Consider the following 12,287-nt stretch of genomic DNA (forward strand, 5'->3'; position numbering starts at 1 on the left):
TTTGTTATTCTTTGATCTTTATTTTGTAACAAAAATCCGCGGGAAGAATAATGCAGGGGAAAGCTGCAGGAGACTGGTTTCATGGTGGAAAGGCATGAACTTCCTTTTAGTGACCTCTGTTTGCTTAGTACTTTTCCAAAGTGCTGAGAGAACAAATGTCCACAGACCCCAGTGTACAGTTCCCTGAGCTGCCTCAGCCTGCTCATGAGACAGGCATTATAGCTCTGCGAACTAGAGGCCCAGGCCTCAGCCCTTCTGGGCTCTTCTGCCTTCTCAAAGCTGACACAGCACGGAGGGTCTCAAGAAGAACCCATGGGCCACTTGCACAGAACATGTGTGTGAGGCCCCGGGGATGGCCCAGACCGGTGGGGCCCAGAGCAGCGATTCCAGGCCATCAGCCTGGACAGCACAGCCAACCAAAGAGATTGTTCCTGAAAAAACCTCTCCCCTCAAACATATCAAACAGTCCCACTCTGCCACAGCTTGGGGCACAAGTCAGCTTTGATATCCGGGTTCTCTCAAGAGGAAGTTTTGCTAGGGAGCAGGGAGAAATCTCAGAAAGAATTCTCATCCTTGTTAGTTTTGAGAATAAGCAGAAATTCATGGAAATTCTTATTTTTCCAGTAACCGTACAGTTAGCACCTTGCACACCTCTTGCCTCCTGGGTATGGCCTGGGAAGCCTCAGTTACTGACTCTATCTCCTAACAATGCAGGAGGAGCTAGGGACCCCCTCAAATCAAGGACTGACTACCATGTTCCCTCTCAGTGGTAACACCTGTCCCTGCTCAAGTGTTCCGCCCTTACACGTAGCTGTCTTCTCCCTTCAAAAAGCAGGATGCTTGCAGCCATAGCTGAGTTCAAGCTGTCCACACCAGGCACAACGGGGATCAGCAGCCTCTTGCCCCCGGTGCTCTCGGCCAACTGCAAGGACTCCAGGCTCACGCCATGGGTCTCCCCACCTACCACCACAGCTGCTGGTGCCTCTGTCCAGTCCAAGTCGTAACTCTGGACCTCAAGTTCAGGGAGCCAGGCTTTACTGGCTCCTGGTTCTAGATCCTCCTCCTCTTCCTCCTCCTCATACTTGTGCAACTTCGAGAGTCGTCGGTCACATACCCAGCCGTGGTCACTGGCTTTATTAGATATCTGGGCCTGGGCATAAAGGCCACAGTTGTCAGCCACGTAGACCCGGGTGTCAGTGGGCAGGTAGTTGGGCAATGTTTCCCAGTCCAGGTTATTGATGATGGGCACCTGGAAATGTGCACCCATTGCTGCTCGTAGCACTTTGGGCTCCCAGGGATCCACACAGCCTAGAAAATAGAGACAGGATCCAATTAAGATTACAAACCTTCCCAGACAAGGGGACTTTAAAATAAATCAGATTAATTCTAGATCAGGAAAGAAAGCAAAAAATGTTCTACTGCAGCCTTCTTCATAGCTGGAACCTCTACTTCCCCAACTATGGTGATGTCTAGCAGAGGGAACTCCAGCTAGTACTGAAACAGACTTCTTTCATCCCTTCAACATTACCATACACCTGGGCCAGACACTCTACAGGAGATGCAAAGAGCATTCAAATCCCAAACCTCATGGGGCCCGTGGATAGTGGGCGATGGTGCTGGGACAGTATCTAATCACCTAACTACAGTATCAGTAACTGATACAAATGAGGCATGAACATGGTGACCAAAAAAACCCTGTACAAAGTAGAGCTACCAGGAAAAACATCCCACAGAACATGACACTGAGTTGGATCTCAGAGGACAGGATGAAGCTGTCAAAGAAAGGCCGGGGAGTTAGAGGAGGGGGAGAATGCCACAGCTCAGACAGTAAAGTGATCCAGCCAGGGGGCATAGTGGGACAGGAGGCTGGAAGCAGGCAAGGACCAATATGAAGAAGGGTAGGTATGCCAAGCAGAGGAAGGATGGGATTTTATCCATTAGACAATATAATGGGGTCAAGGATTTTAAGCCAAGTAGTGGTAGAATCTGATGTATGTTTTAGAAAGGCCCATTTGGCTTCTATGTTGAATCCGCACCAGAGCAGGGAAGACGCCAGAGAGGGGGAAGTAGATGGGGATAATAACAGTAATCCAGGGAGAGCCACCAGGGTGACAGCCTTCTCTTTCACACACACACACAGCCTCTCAACACAGAAAGAAGGCTAAAAGAACTCTTCTTTTATACATAGTCGCATGCTAAACCAAGCCACTTCTGTGTGGCCTTTCCCAGGACCACAGGCTGGGAGAAACAGCAGGGCTGAGGCACCACATACCTGCTACCTACCCTCTCCTACCTCATAGCACAACTCTGAATTGTAAGCTGCTGCAAAACTTAACCTAACTTCTAGACAGAGTAAACAGGCAAACCAAACTTTAAAAGGAAAGTAAAACACAAAGAATGGAACACTGCCACACGTTGTACCAACCACAGGCATCCTCAATCACTGCAGGGAGCCGGAGATGGGAGGTGGGCACTAGATCAAGAAGCTGGGGGTGAGGGAGGGAAGAAGAGGGGCCCGAGACTCATAAGGGAAGCCATCTAGTCTGACCTCTGCCCTGGTGGGAAGTAAGGGACAAGAGATTTCCCCTTTCATCCTCATGTCCTCCATACTGGGCACCACATCAAGTGTTCCCTATTCATTCCCCACCTCCTATATACTAGCCACCATCATCAATGTAGAAACCGCATTGTTCAGAAGATATAGGTATGTTTCCAAAACCACACCAGCTCTCAGAGCTCTCAACGATGGGTTAGGTAAGTGGGTACTGATGATGGAACCCCAGCATCTAGCTCTCATACTGGCATCTTCATATCTGCTCCATCTATTCCAACAAAGAGTGACAGGGACGAAGGGTTAACAGGAGCAACTGAGGCAAGTCTCAGCAGCAGGTATTATTAGTTTATAGTGAATGATAGCTTGAGTATTTTCAATGAATGATCTTCTCCCTCCCTGCAAGTTGTGAGAGGCATTTTAGGTATGTCCCGTGTGTTAGGCAAGTCTCTTTAGAACCAAGCCTAGTTATCCCATTTTTCTTTCTTTTTAAAAGATTTTATTTATTAGAGAGAACAAGAGAATGAGCAAGAGAGCACAAGGAAGGATGTGAGAGTTAAGAGAGAGGGATAAACAGACTCCTCACTGGGCAGTGAGCCTGACCTGGGGCTCAATCCCAGGACCCCAGGATCATGACCTGAGCCAACGGCAGATGCTTAATCAACTGAGCCAACCAAGCGCCCCCTACTCATTCCGTTTCTGATGACAAAAGAGAAATGTCAAGAGGCTAATTTGTGTGGGGATGTTTGACCCATCCCAAGGCTAAGACAAATGCATCCCAATTTCAGGGCGCCCGAGGCACTAGAAAGATAATCCACATTTCCTTAAGTACTTAGATGGCAAGCAGAGCACCGAGTATGTAATTTCAATCCTCAAAATAGCCTTACTAGGTAGATTCTAGATTCTGTTACGCCCACTTTACAGATGAGGAAATGGACACTCAGAATATCACTCACGGACATACAGCTAATAAGGGGCAGATCGAAGATTCAAATCCATGTGTGTATGCCCATAGATCCAGCTCACTTACAAATGGCCAACCGAGGGATGCCTGGGTGGCTCAGTGGTTGAGTGTCTGCCTTTGGCTCAGATTGTGATCCTGGGGTCCAGGATGAAGTCCTGCATCAGGCTCCTGCAGAGAGCCTGCTTCTCCCTCTGCCTATGTCTCTGCCTCTCTCTGTGTCTCTTATGAATGAATAAACAAAATCTTAAAAAAAAAAAAAAAAAGAACCAAATAGCCAACCCATCCACCCAGCAACAAGTGCTCTGACCTTTGGTGAGTAACACTTTGCTGCAGCCGGCCCCAGCCGCAGATCTCAGAATTGTTCCCAGGTTCCCGGGGTCACGGAGATTGTCACAAATCAACAATAAGGGTAGTAAATGGCGGAGCTGAGTCTCTGGGTATGTCATCTTCACATGGTCAGGTTTGGCAAAAATCCCTGAGGAAACAAAACAGAGGATTTACTAGTCTGACGTCAGGACCATGGGGAGAAATTTGGCTTTTCATTTATTTATCCATCTTTCTATATTCTCAATTATGTAAGTAATACATGAATACATTCTGATTGAAAAACTTCATATATAAAGTCCTACCAGTGATACCTGCCCCCTTATAGTTGTTTGCCAACTATATGCACACGCACACCTCCAAACATGTCCTATGAGAAAGCCCACAAGTGAAATCGATATATGATGTGTGTGCACTCATAATGTTAATACTCTTAAACAAAAAAAAAAAAAAAAAAGGGTACATCCCTTCAGAACCTGTTCCATGCATCTACCTGCATATACACACATCTCCCCATGCATAGGTGCTATTCTCTTTTATGTAAAAGATTCATACTCTATGTATTATTCTGTAATCTTATTCAATTTGGTAACATGAGATATCTTACCAGTCAATACATTCAGAGCTACCATTATTTTAACTACTGTATGTTATTTTGTAACATGAATATACCATGTTTATTTAGCTCTTCCCCAACTGACATTTAGCATATTTTCCATTTTTCCCTATTATAAACAATCCTGCAATGAACATCCCTGTAGGACTCTCTATGCACACGCACACCTCCAAACATGTCCTATGAGAAAGCCCACAAGTGAAATCGATATATGATGTGTGTGCACTCATAATGTTAATACTCTTAAACTGCCCTCCCCAGTCTAGTCCAATGTATTCACACCAAGAACACATAAATACCTATACCTAACCCATCAATGAAGGTACTAGAATGATACTAGGCATCCATGTGCTGTAGAAAGGTCCTGCACTTAGGAGCCACAGATAGCTAGCTCTAAAACCATTCAGTGGGGCAGGGGCCTCAGGAGTCCTTTAACCTCTACCTGAATGGCTGCAATGATCAGAGCTCTCTACTAGAGAGGCCCTACTTACATTACTGGATTTTAAAGATGTACTGGAAATCTGATAGGCAGTCTTATCTCTTTCTCCCTATACCCCACCCCTCCAACATTAAATAAAACATAGGATAAGCTAAATAGGGGCACTTTGGTGGCTCAGTTGGTTAAGTGTCTGCCTTCAGGTCAGGTCATGATCCCAGCATTCTGGATCAAGCCCCACATCGTGTTCCCTGCTCAGCGGGGAGTCTGCTTCTCCCTCTCCTTCTCTGCCTTGCTTATGCTGACAAATAAATAAAATCTTAAAAAAAAAAAAAGGATAAACTAAATAACATGTATTTCTAAGAGACATGAAATGATGAAAGCAGTCATAACAACAAGGAAGGCTAGAGTCCTGGATAGGCTGGCCACTATTAGCACACATGTGCAAAGTGACAAGCATGGTAAAAAAATTGAGTGATATTTGCACTGTAGTATAGAGTAGGGAATTAAAGGTGTAGCTAACAAGACCATACATACTTAAAGTGGAGGGCTTTAGCAGTCCCAAATCCCCACCCTAGGGGAGCGTTCTAAATCCAGGGTCACATCCCTATGACTTAATGGATTACAGAATGAGAGATGGTCCCCAGAATTTCCTCTCCTAATAGCTGAACTATCCCACAAGGAAACACATGCACAACTGACATCAGAGACCCTGGCCTAGGGGATCCCTGGGTGGTTCAGAGGTTTAGCACCTACCTTGGGCCCTGGGCGTAATCCTGGGGTCCTGGGATCAAGTCCCACATCAGGCTCCCTGCATGGAGCCTGCTTCACCCTCTGCCTGCGTCTCTGCCTCTCTGTCTCTCATGAATAAATAAGTTAAAAAAGAGAGAGAGAGAGAGAGAGAGAGAAAGACAGACCCTGGCCTAAACATTAGAATCTTGAAAATAACTCTGCCTGCCCCAACTGTCCCTTACTATCCAAGAGGAACCTCTACACTTAACTGCCATTCAATTCTCAGATCTAAGATATAATTCCAATGTCAAAAAGATGTAAATTTAGTTTTTCCATATTTAGAAAACTAAACCCTAAGTGCTAATAGACACCACAGTCTATTAGAATCTTTTTTGATTCAACCAAATACAGTTTCTTATTCAATGAGCTAAGCAGGGTAATAAGCTCAAAGCTTTCTGCTTAGACATGCTTCTACAGTAAATACTGGGCAGCCCCGGTGGTGCAGTGGTTTAGCGCCGCCTGCAGCCCAGGGTGTGATCCTGGAGACCCTGGATAGAGTCCCACGTCGGGCTCTCTGCATGGAGCCTGCTTCTCCCTCTGCCTGTGTCTCTGCCTTTCATTCTCTCTCTGTGTCTCTCTGAATAAATAAATAAAATCTTAAAAAGAAAAGAAAATGTAAAAAAAAAAAAGACATGCTTCTACAAAAAGAGGGTTAAAGACAGAGGTATCACCATACTGGCAGAGGTCTTGGACAAATGGAGAGCTAAATACTTTAATAAACATTTTCTTAAATTTTAGCTGGACATTGAAGGTTGAAAAGTGACCTAAAAAAATACAATGTTCAAAGAACAATGGTTATTCCTAGAGACTATAAAAAGCCACAATACAGATGACAAAAAAACTGCAGCTTCCACTGAAAATACTGTAAGACGCACAGATCTGAGAACTGTATTTATCTGAGTGTCTTAAAACATTTTGAATTTGGTTCAAATAAAATTTGTTGCCCTAAGACAATTATGAATAAGTAATCCTAGATCTCTACTTCTAGTGACATATTGTATAAGTACTGACCCATTATTCCTTGTGGAGTTACTAGGTCGGACCAATCCTTGATATCTTCAAATTTCACCTTAATGAGACTGACACCTTTCAGCTTATCAATGGGAAGCTCCTTTATGTACTCCAGACGGCTAAAGAAGAAAACTTTTGGCACAGCACCAGCCTTGAGAGCATCTGCAATAAGCCTGCGACCTTCCAGCAGGATCTTTCCTTGCTTTTCCCGAAATGGCCTGGACTTAACTATTGTCATTACACTGCTGTGGGTGGAAACAAGAAAGTAATTACTAACATCCTTGTTACCAAAACACACCTAGTTCTAAGAGACATAAAGAGCTTCATAGACATAAAAAAACGAATTCTAAAGAAAACACTTATTTTGCCCTCCATGCATAATAAAAACCAGAAAGTTGTACCGGGAGAAGTCCTCCAAAAGGAAAAAACGGGTTAAGGTCCCGCTGGCAGGCGGGGAGAGAAACGGGAATACATGACAAGTCTCAGGAACACATCACCTCAGCCTTCTGTCCCCGGGCAAAGCCTTATCATAGCGAAGCCCTGACTCTTCCCAGGCGCAGGACGTCTGGGATGCGGACACCTGAAGCGGCGGCTTCTGTCGCTGCTCGTGGGGACTGGCCTCAGCCGCTGCCCTCCGGGGCTGCTTCTCAGGACCAGGCTTCCGTCCCCCCGCCTGTCCGGATGGAAACACCACCCTCACCGGGCTCCGCCGTAGCGCCCGGACCCAGCGCCGCGCGTCAAGGTCCCAAGTTCGGACCACCGACAAGAGCGGCCGCGTGACCCACCCCAAGCCCTTTACCCACGCCGCCATCTTCCCTCGCGCCGTGCGTGCGTCACGGAAGCGCGCCGGCGGGGACCAGTGACGTCACGACCGGCCGGCGCAGCGTCCTGACGGTGTGTTTCGCTAATGGCTATGGCTACTCGTCGAGCTCTGCACTTCGTGTTCAAAGTGGGAAACCGCTTCCAGACGGCGCGTTTCTTTCGCGATGTCCTGGGGATGAAGGTGCAGATGGGGCGGAGGGGGGCTGGCGCGCGAGGTTGGGTGGCCGGGACCGCTGAGCCCCACTAGCCCCAGGAGGGGACAGATGGGTGTTCCGTGAATCTCCGCCAGCGCCCGGGCGTCAGACCTTAGCCCTGGACTCCGCATTAGCCTGTCAGGTCTTCAGCTCCAGGAAGCGTTGCATGTTTCTGGTTGGGTTAGATGACCTTTGAAAGGGGCCTTTATTAGTCTCCGACTGTTTGCCCTCACGCTTTTAAGTTCATTCACAAATACTGAGCCTCAGCCCTCGTGGAGCTTCCAGTCATGCGGGAAAGATCATAAACAAAAAGCAATATAATACTTCTCCAGTGAACAATAAATAACTCAGTTACTGTTTGGAGCCTTTCAATTTAGATAATCAGCCCATTTAGAGCTCTGCTTCTCTCAAGGCTTCTGGTCGCTAGGATATTCACTCTCTGGGTGATTGCACCGGCCCTCCTTTTAGCAGTCCAGATCTAACTGTGAAGTCAGTACCCATTCTCTCTAACACCCGGAAGCGGCCTCTCCAGCCCTAAGCAGCTGCGATTTTGCAGGGATCCCTGCGTGGCAAATGCAGGTGGAAGCTATTGGAAGAGCTCCTGACAAGCAAGGGCTTTAGAGGTGCAAGAGTGCAATTTAATGTAGAGAGTGAAGAAGACGTGGAATGCAAGGGAGTTACCCGAATTCGTCAGTCATTTAAAGTATATCATCCTCGTTTCAGGGTCCTGTGTTGAGCTGATTTGTATATAGTTAACAGTAATGGAAATCAAAACTTGATAAATGAGGGAAAACCACAAAACTCTCCCTTAATGTGTTTCTTCATTGGTTAAAGGGTTGTTGTGAAGATTAAACACTGTTATATGTGTGGTATTTAATATATCATATGTATTGTATAAGTAGTAGCCACCACTATTATTACAAAAATACTACAGGAAAGATTTAATTTCAGCCTGAGTTGTCAGGAAATAATCCACAGAGAATTGAATTTGAGTTGATATGTAAAGATAGGTAAGATTTCCACAAACAAAGATTAGAGGGAGGAGTGTACTAGGAAAACTGGAAGAGCCAGTGAAAAAATAAGGTATGTTTGGAAAACACCACTAGTTTTCTGTGCCTTTAGCTTAGATTACTTTGTTGAAATTGAGGTGGGATACAGGACAAATAGGTTAGGACTACCTTTTTTTTTTTTTTTTTTTTTTAAGATTACTTATTTATTTATTTGAGAGAGAGCAAGAGGGAAGAGGGAGGAGGAGAGGGAGAAGCAGGCTCCCAACACCAGGCTTGATCCCAGGAGCTGGAGAACATGACCTGAGCTGAAGGCAGACACTTAACCAACTGAGCCACCCAGGCGCTCCTGGGACTACTTCTGATGGTATCTTGAATATGGAGGAATTTGGATTTTATGGCACAGTAAGTAGGGAGTTCTCGCATTTTAGAACAGGGTAATGATGTAATCAGAGCAGTGCATGAGGGATGTAATTTTATGGTGGTATTAAGGAAAGAGACCAGTAAAGATAATTTTTAATAGTGTAGGAGAGAACGGATAAGAACTTGACCCGGAGCAATAGCAACGGGAATCAAAAAGGAGAATAGGCACTACAACATTGAGAGGCTACTGTGGGGGGTTCTGTGTCAATTGGTTTCCTAAATTATCTATTTCCACAACAAGTTGGGAGACCCAGACCCTAAGCAATGTTCCTACTGTTCTCAATCTCAGACAACTATTGATGACAGACATATTTCCAAATCAGAATTCTCTAATGCTGAAGGCTATACTTTGTTTCTTTGTGTTGTTGTTTTTATTTTAACTCCACAGCACTGCTTCCCAATCTAAGTAAATTTCACAAGCTTGGTTGCCTGACCCTTGATGTCAAACTGTTCTTCCTTACTTCTTACTTCCAGTCTGGGAAAGATGTAAAGCTCATTGTCTTTTGTTTGTTTTAGAAGTAAATCTTACAAATTATAAATGTCTGTGTTTTAACATTTTAGCTTGTGCTAAATAAGCTGTGTACGGTACTGGTAACATTTTACAGTATATTCTAATTCCCTTACCAGATTCTGCGGCATGAGGAATTTGAAGAAGGCTGCAAAGCTGCCTGTAATGGGTATGACACCTTGTTTCTTAAAATCTCCTTTAGGCTCTGAATACCCCTGGAGAACAGAAGACAGTTTCTTGAAGTGAGTGTAAGGCAGTGGAATAAATTCAAGAATCAATAAATCAGGGTGGCAGCTTCAAAAACACAAATAAATGTATACTGTAATTGAAGCAATGTCATATCTAGTATTCCTTAGCTCAGTAGCCAGAGCAAGCTGGAAAATTCCAAGGCCTAATGAGAATTGCATTCTTGTTGATAGATATGCAAAAAATAAATAAATAAATAAAAGGTTATAGAAGTATCTTTACAGGAGTGTGTCCCCTACTTTAAAGAAAAGGTAAACGAATTTTTCCTCAAATAAGTGCCGGACAGATGGTCTTTGGAGCTTCTGGTGGTGAGGCCCATGAACACTGTTCATACTTGCCATCAGCACCAGCTGAGAGGTCATCTCATCCTTACAGGTACTTAGAGGACCAGAGGGGACTGACTACCCACTACTCTGTCCCAAGAGCTCCTTAGGGGAGACCTGAGATAGATTTTATCTGTGTTCACTGGGTTCATTTACTTGAATTTTTCTAGGCCTTATGATGGGAAATGGAGTAAAACAATGGTGGGATTTGGACCTGAAGATGATCATTTTGTTGCAGAATTGACTTATAATTATGGCATCGGACACTACAAGCTTGGCAATGACTTCATGGTAAATGTCATTTTATTCTAGCCAGTTTTGGCTGAGCCCCCCCCCCCCCTTTTTTTTAAAGATTTTATTTACTTGAGAGAGAGCATGCACAAGCAGGGGGAGGGACAGAGGGAGAGGAAGAAGTAGACTCCCCATTTAGCAGCAAGCCAAGGTGGGACTCAGTCCCAGGACCCCGGGATCATGACCTAAGCTGAAGACAGACACTTAACCTACTGAGCCACTCAGGCGCCCTTGGGTGTACCTCTTATTGCAGTCCCTGATACAACGTTGGGTATTATGGCTGCTGAATTGATTGCTTTTGAGTGCAGGCAAGTGATGAGTTTTATGTTTTCTATTAGGAAGAAAAACTGCTCATGCACCTGTCTTAGAGCTGACATCAGGATGAAATATGTTCTTCCATGTTTAGGAGTCAAACTCAAGACTCAGAGACAGCTTTGAGGGAGACAAGACTCCTCTAGCAGAATGACTGAACCTTGAGAGATAGATAGAAGGGTTAGAGAAATACTTTTAGACCAGAGAAATGTTTTCTCTTTGTGAACCATTAGGATTAGGCTGTACTATTATGGCCAGTACTAGTCAGAGAAAAACATGAGACACTTTTAAGGAGAGAGAAGGAGGCATTGCATATACTGCATTCATTCCTTCATTCATGCAAGAGTTCAAGTTAGGGTGCATCTAATAGTTACAGTATCTGCCTCTTACTGGGTAGCTACTGTGTACTAGCTAGAATGTCACTGGCCCCAAATACACAGCAAGATAAGAGTAACTAGTTTTCTCTCAGTATCTACTGAGTAAATCTACCTCATGCCAGTTATTTTGGTCATTGGATCTTGCTATTCCTCTTAACTCATGTCAAAATAATAATGACAGGGCAGCCCCGGTGGCTCAGCAGTTTAGTGCCGCCTTCAGCCCAGGGCCTGATCCTGGGGACCAGGGATCGAGTCCCACATCAGGCTCCCTCCATGAGGCCTGTTTCTCCCTTTGTCTGTGTCTCTGCCTCTCTCTCTCTCTGTGTCTCTCATGAATAAATAAATAAAATCTTTAAAAAAAAAATAATAATAATCACAGTTAAATGGAAGTTTTATGAGAATCAAATATCTATGAAAGTGTTTTGTAAATGAAAAGGATGATTCAGGTTTAATGTATTCGTGTCTTTGTTTTACTATTTCTCATTCTTCGTGTCTCTCGCTAATTCATTCATTTATTTGTTCATTCATTTTTATTAGAGAGAGAGGGAGAGAGAGTCTCAAGTAGGCTCCACATCCAAGCACAGAGCCTAATGAGGGCTTCAGTCTCACAACTGTGAGATTATGACCTGAACCAAAATCAAGAATCGGATGCTTAACCGGCTGAGCCACTCAGGTAGCCCTAATTTATTCACTTAATAGATATTTATTGTGACTTACACATGTCATGTACTTGATTCAGTCCTGGGGATACAGTAGAGTGAAGCATGTTCCCTGGCCTAAGAAGCTTCCTGTCTATTGGGAGAAACAAGTAAAGAGACCCAAAAATATATTGTGATAAATGCTAAGGCAAGAATAGGTAGATGTGGGAACACCTAGGAGGAAGTCCCTTCTTACTCCCCAAGAAGTGAGAGTTCAGGGAAAGCTTCCCAGAAGTGACACCTGAGCCAGGGAGTGGGGTGGAGATGGGAGGATGAGATGGGTGTCCTCAGCATGTGCACAGGGTTGGAGGTGAGAGAGAGCCCAGCAGTCAGGGAGATGTGAATAGCTCAGTCTACCTGAAGCTAAGTGTGTGAAGAGGAAGTGAGTAGAG

At 44.7% G+C, this 12,287-nt stretch overlaps 2 protein-coding genes across 6 annotated transcripts in view; one reads left to right on the forward strand and one right to left on the reverse strand.

Annotated features, from left to right (window-relative positions):
- On the reverse strand, positions 1–7,547 carry MRM3 (mitochondrial rRNA methyltransferase 3). Of its 3 annotated transcripts, none has more exons than XM_026016080.2 (4): positions 7,192–7,547; positions 6,695–6,939; positions 3,823–3,990; positions 1–1,308 (listed from the first exon to the last, which is right to left on the reverse strand). In XM_026016080.2, the coding sequence occupies exons 1-4, from the start codon at positions 7,503–7,505 to the stop codon at positions 764–766; spliced, it is 1,272 nt and encodes a 423-aa protein (XP_025871865.1). In that variant the 5' UTR covers positions 7,506–7,547; the 3' UTR covers positions 1–763. The 3 variants fall into 3 exon arrangements, with proteins under 3 accessions (XP_025871865.1, XP_025871866.1, XP_025871867.1); XM_026016081.2 differs by having other exon boundaries at positions 7,096–7,511; XM_026016082.2 differs by lacking the exon at positions 6,695–6,939 and having other exon boundaries at positions 7,192–7,529.
- The window catches only part of GLOD4 (glyoxalase domain containing 4), a 21,603-nt gene continuing 16,845 nt past the window's right edge, over positions 7,530–12,287 (forward strand). The window contains exons 1-3 of one of the 3 annotated variants that reach the window (XM_026016083.2): positions 7,530–7,697; positions 9,768–9,817; positions 10,388–10,508. In XM_026016083.2, coding sequence (XP_025871868.1) covers positions 7,602–7,697; positions 9,768–9,817; positions 10,388–10,508 — 267 coding nt within the window. In that variant the 5' untranslated portion in view covers positions 7,530–7,601. Of the gene's footprint in view, positions 7,698–8,921; positions 9,123–9,767; positions 9,818–10,387; positions 10,509–12,287 lie in introns of those variants that run through there. The other 2 variants (XM_026016085.2, XM_072747918.1) reach the window with 2 other exon arrangements.

This window comes from Vulpes vulpes, chromosome 2, assembly GCF_048418805.1.
Source record: "Vulpes vulpes isolate BD-2025 chromosome 2, VulVul3, whole genome shotgun sequence".
Classification (NCBI taxonomy): domain Eukaryota; kingdom Metazoa; phylum Chordata; class Mammalia; order Carnivora; family Canidae; genus Vulpes; species Vulpes vulpes.

What these genes read in the sequence shown, in the direction of transcription:
- MRM3 (XM_026016080.2), bottom strand. Translation starts at nt 7,505, where the DNA reads ATGGCGGCGTGGGTAAAGGGCTTGGGGTGGGTCACGCGGCCGCTCTTG. An exon ending in CCCGGGGACAGAAGGCTGAG is followed by an intron (nt 6,940 to 7,191) that starts GTGATGTGTTCC and finishes TTCCACCCACAG; the next exon opens with CAGTGTAATGACAATAGTTA. An exon ending in CAAAGTGTTACTCACCAAAG is followed by an intron (nt 1,309 to 3,822) that starts GTCAGAGCACTT and finishes TCTATTTTCTAG; the next exon opens with GCTGTGTGGATCCCTGGGAG.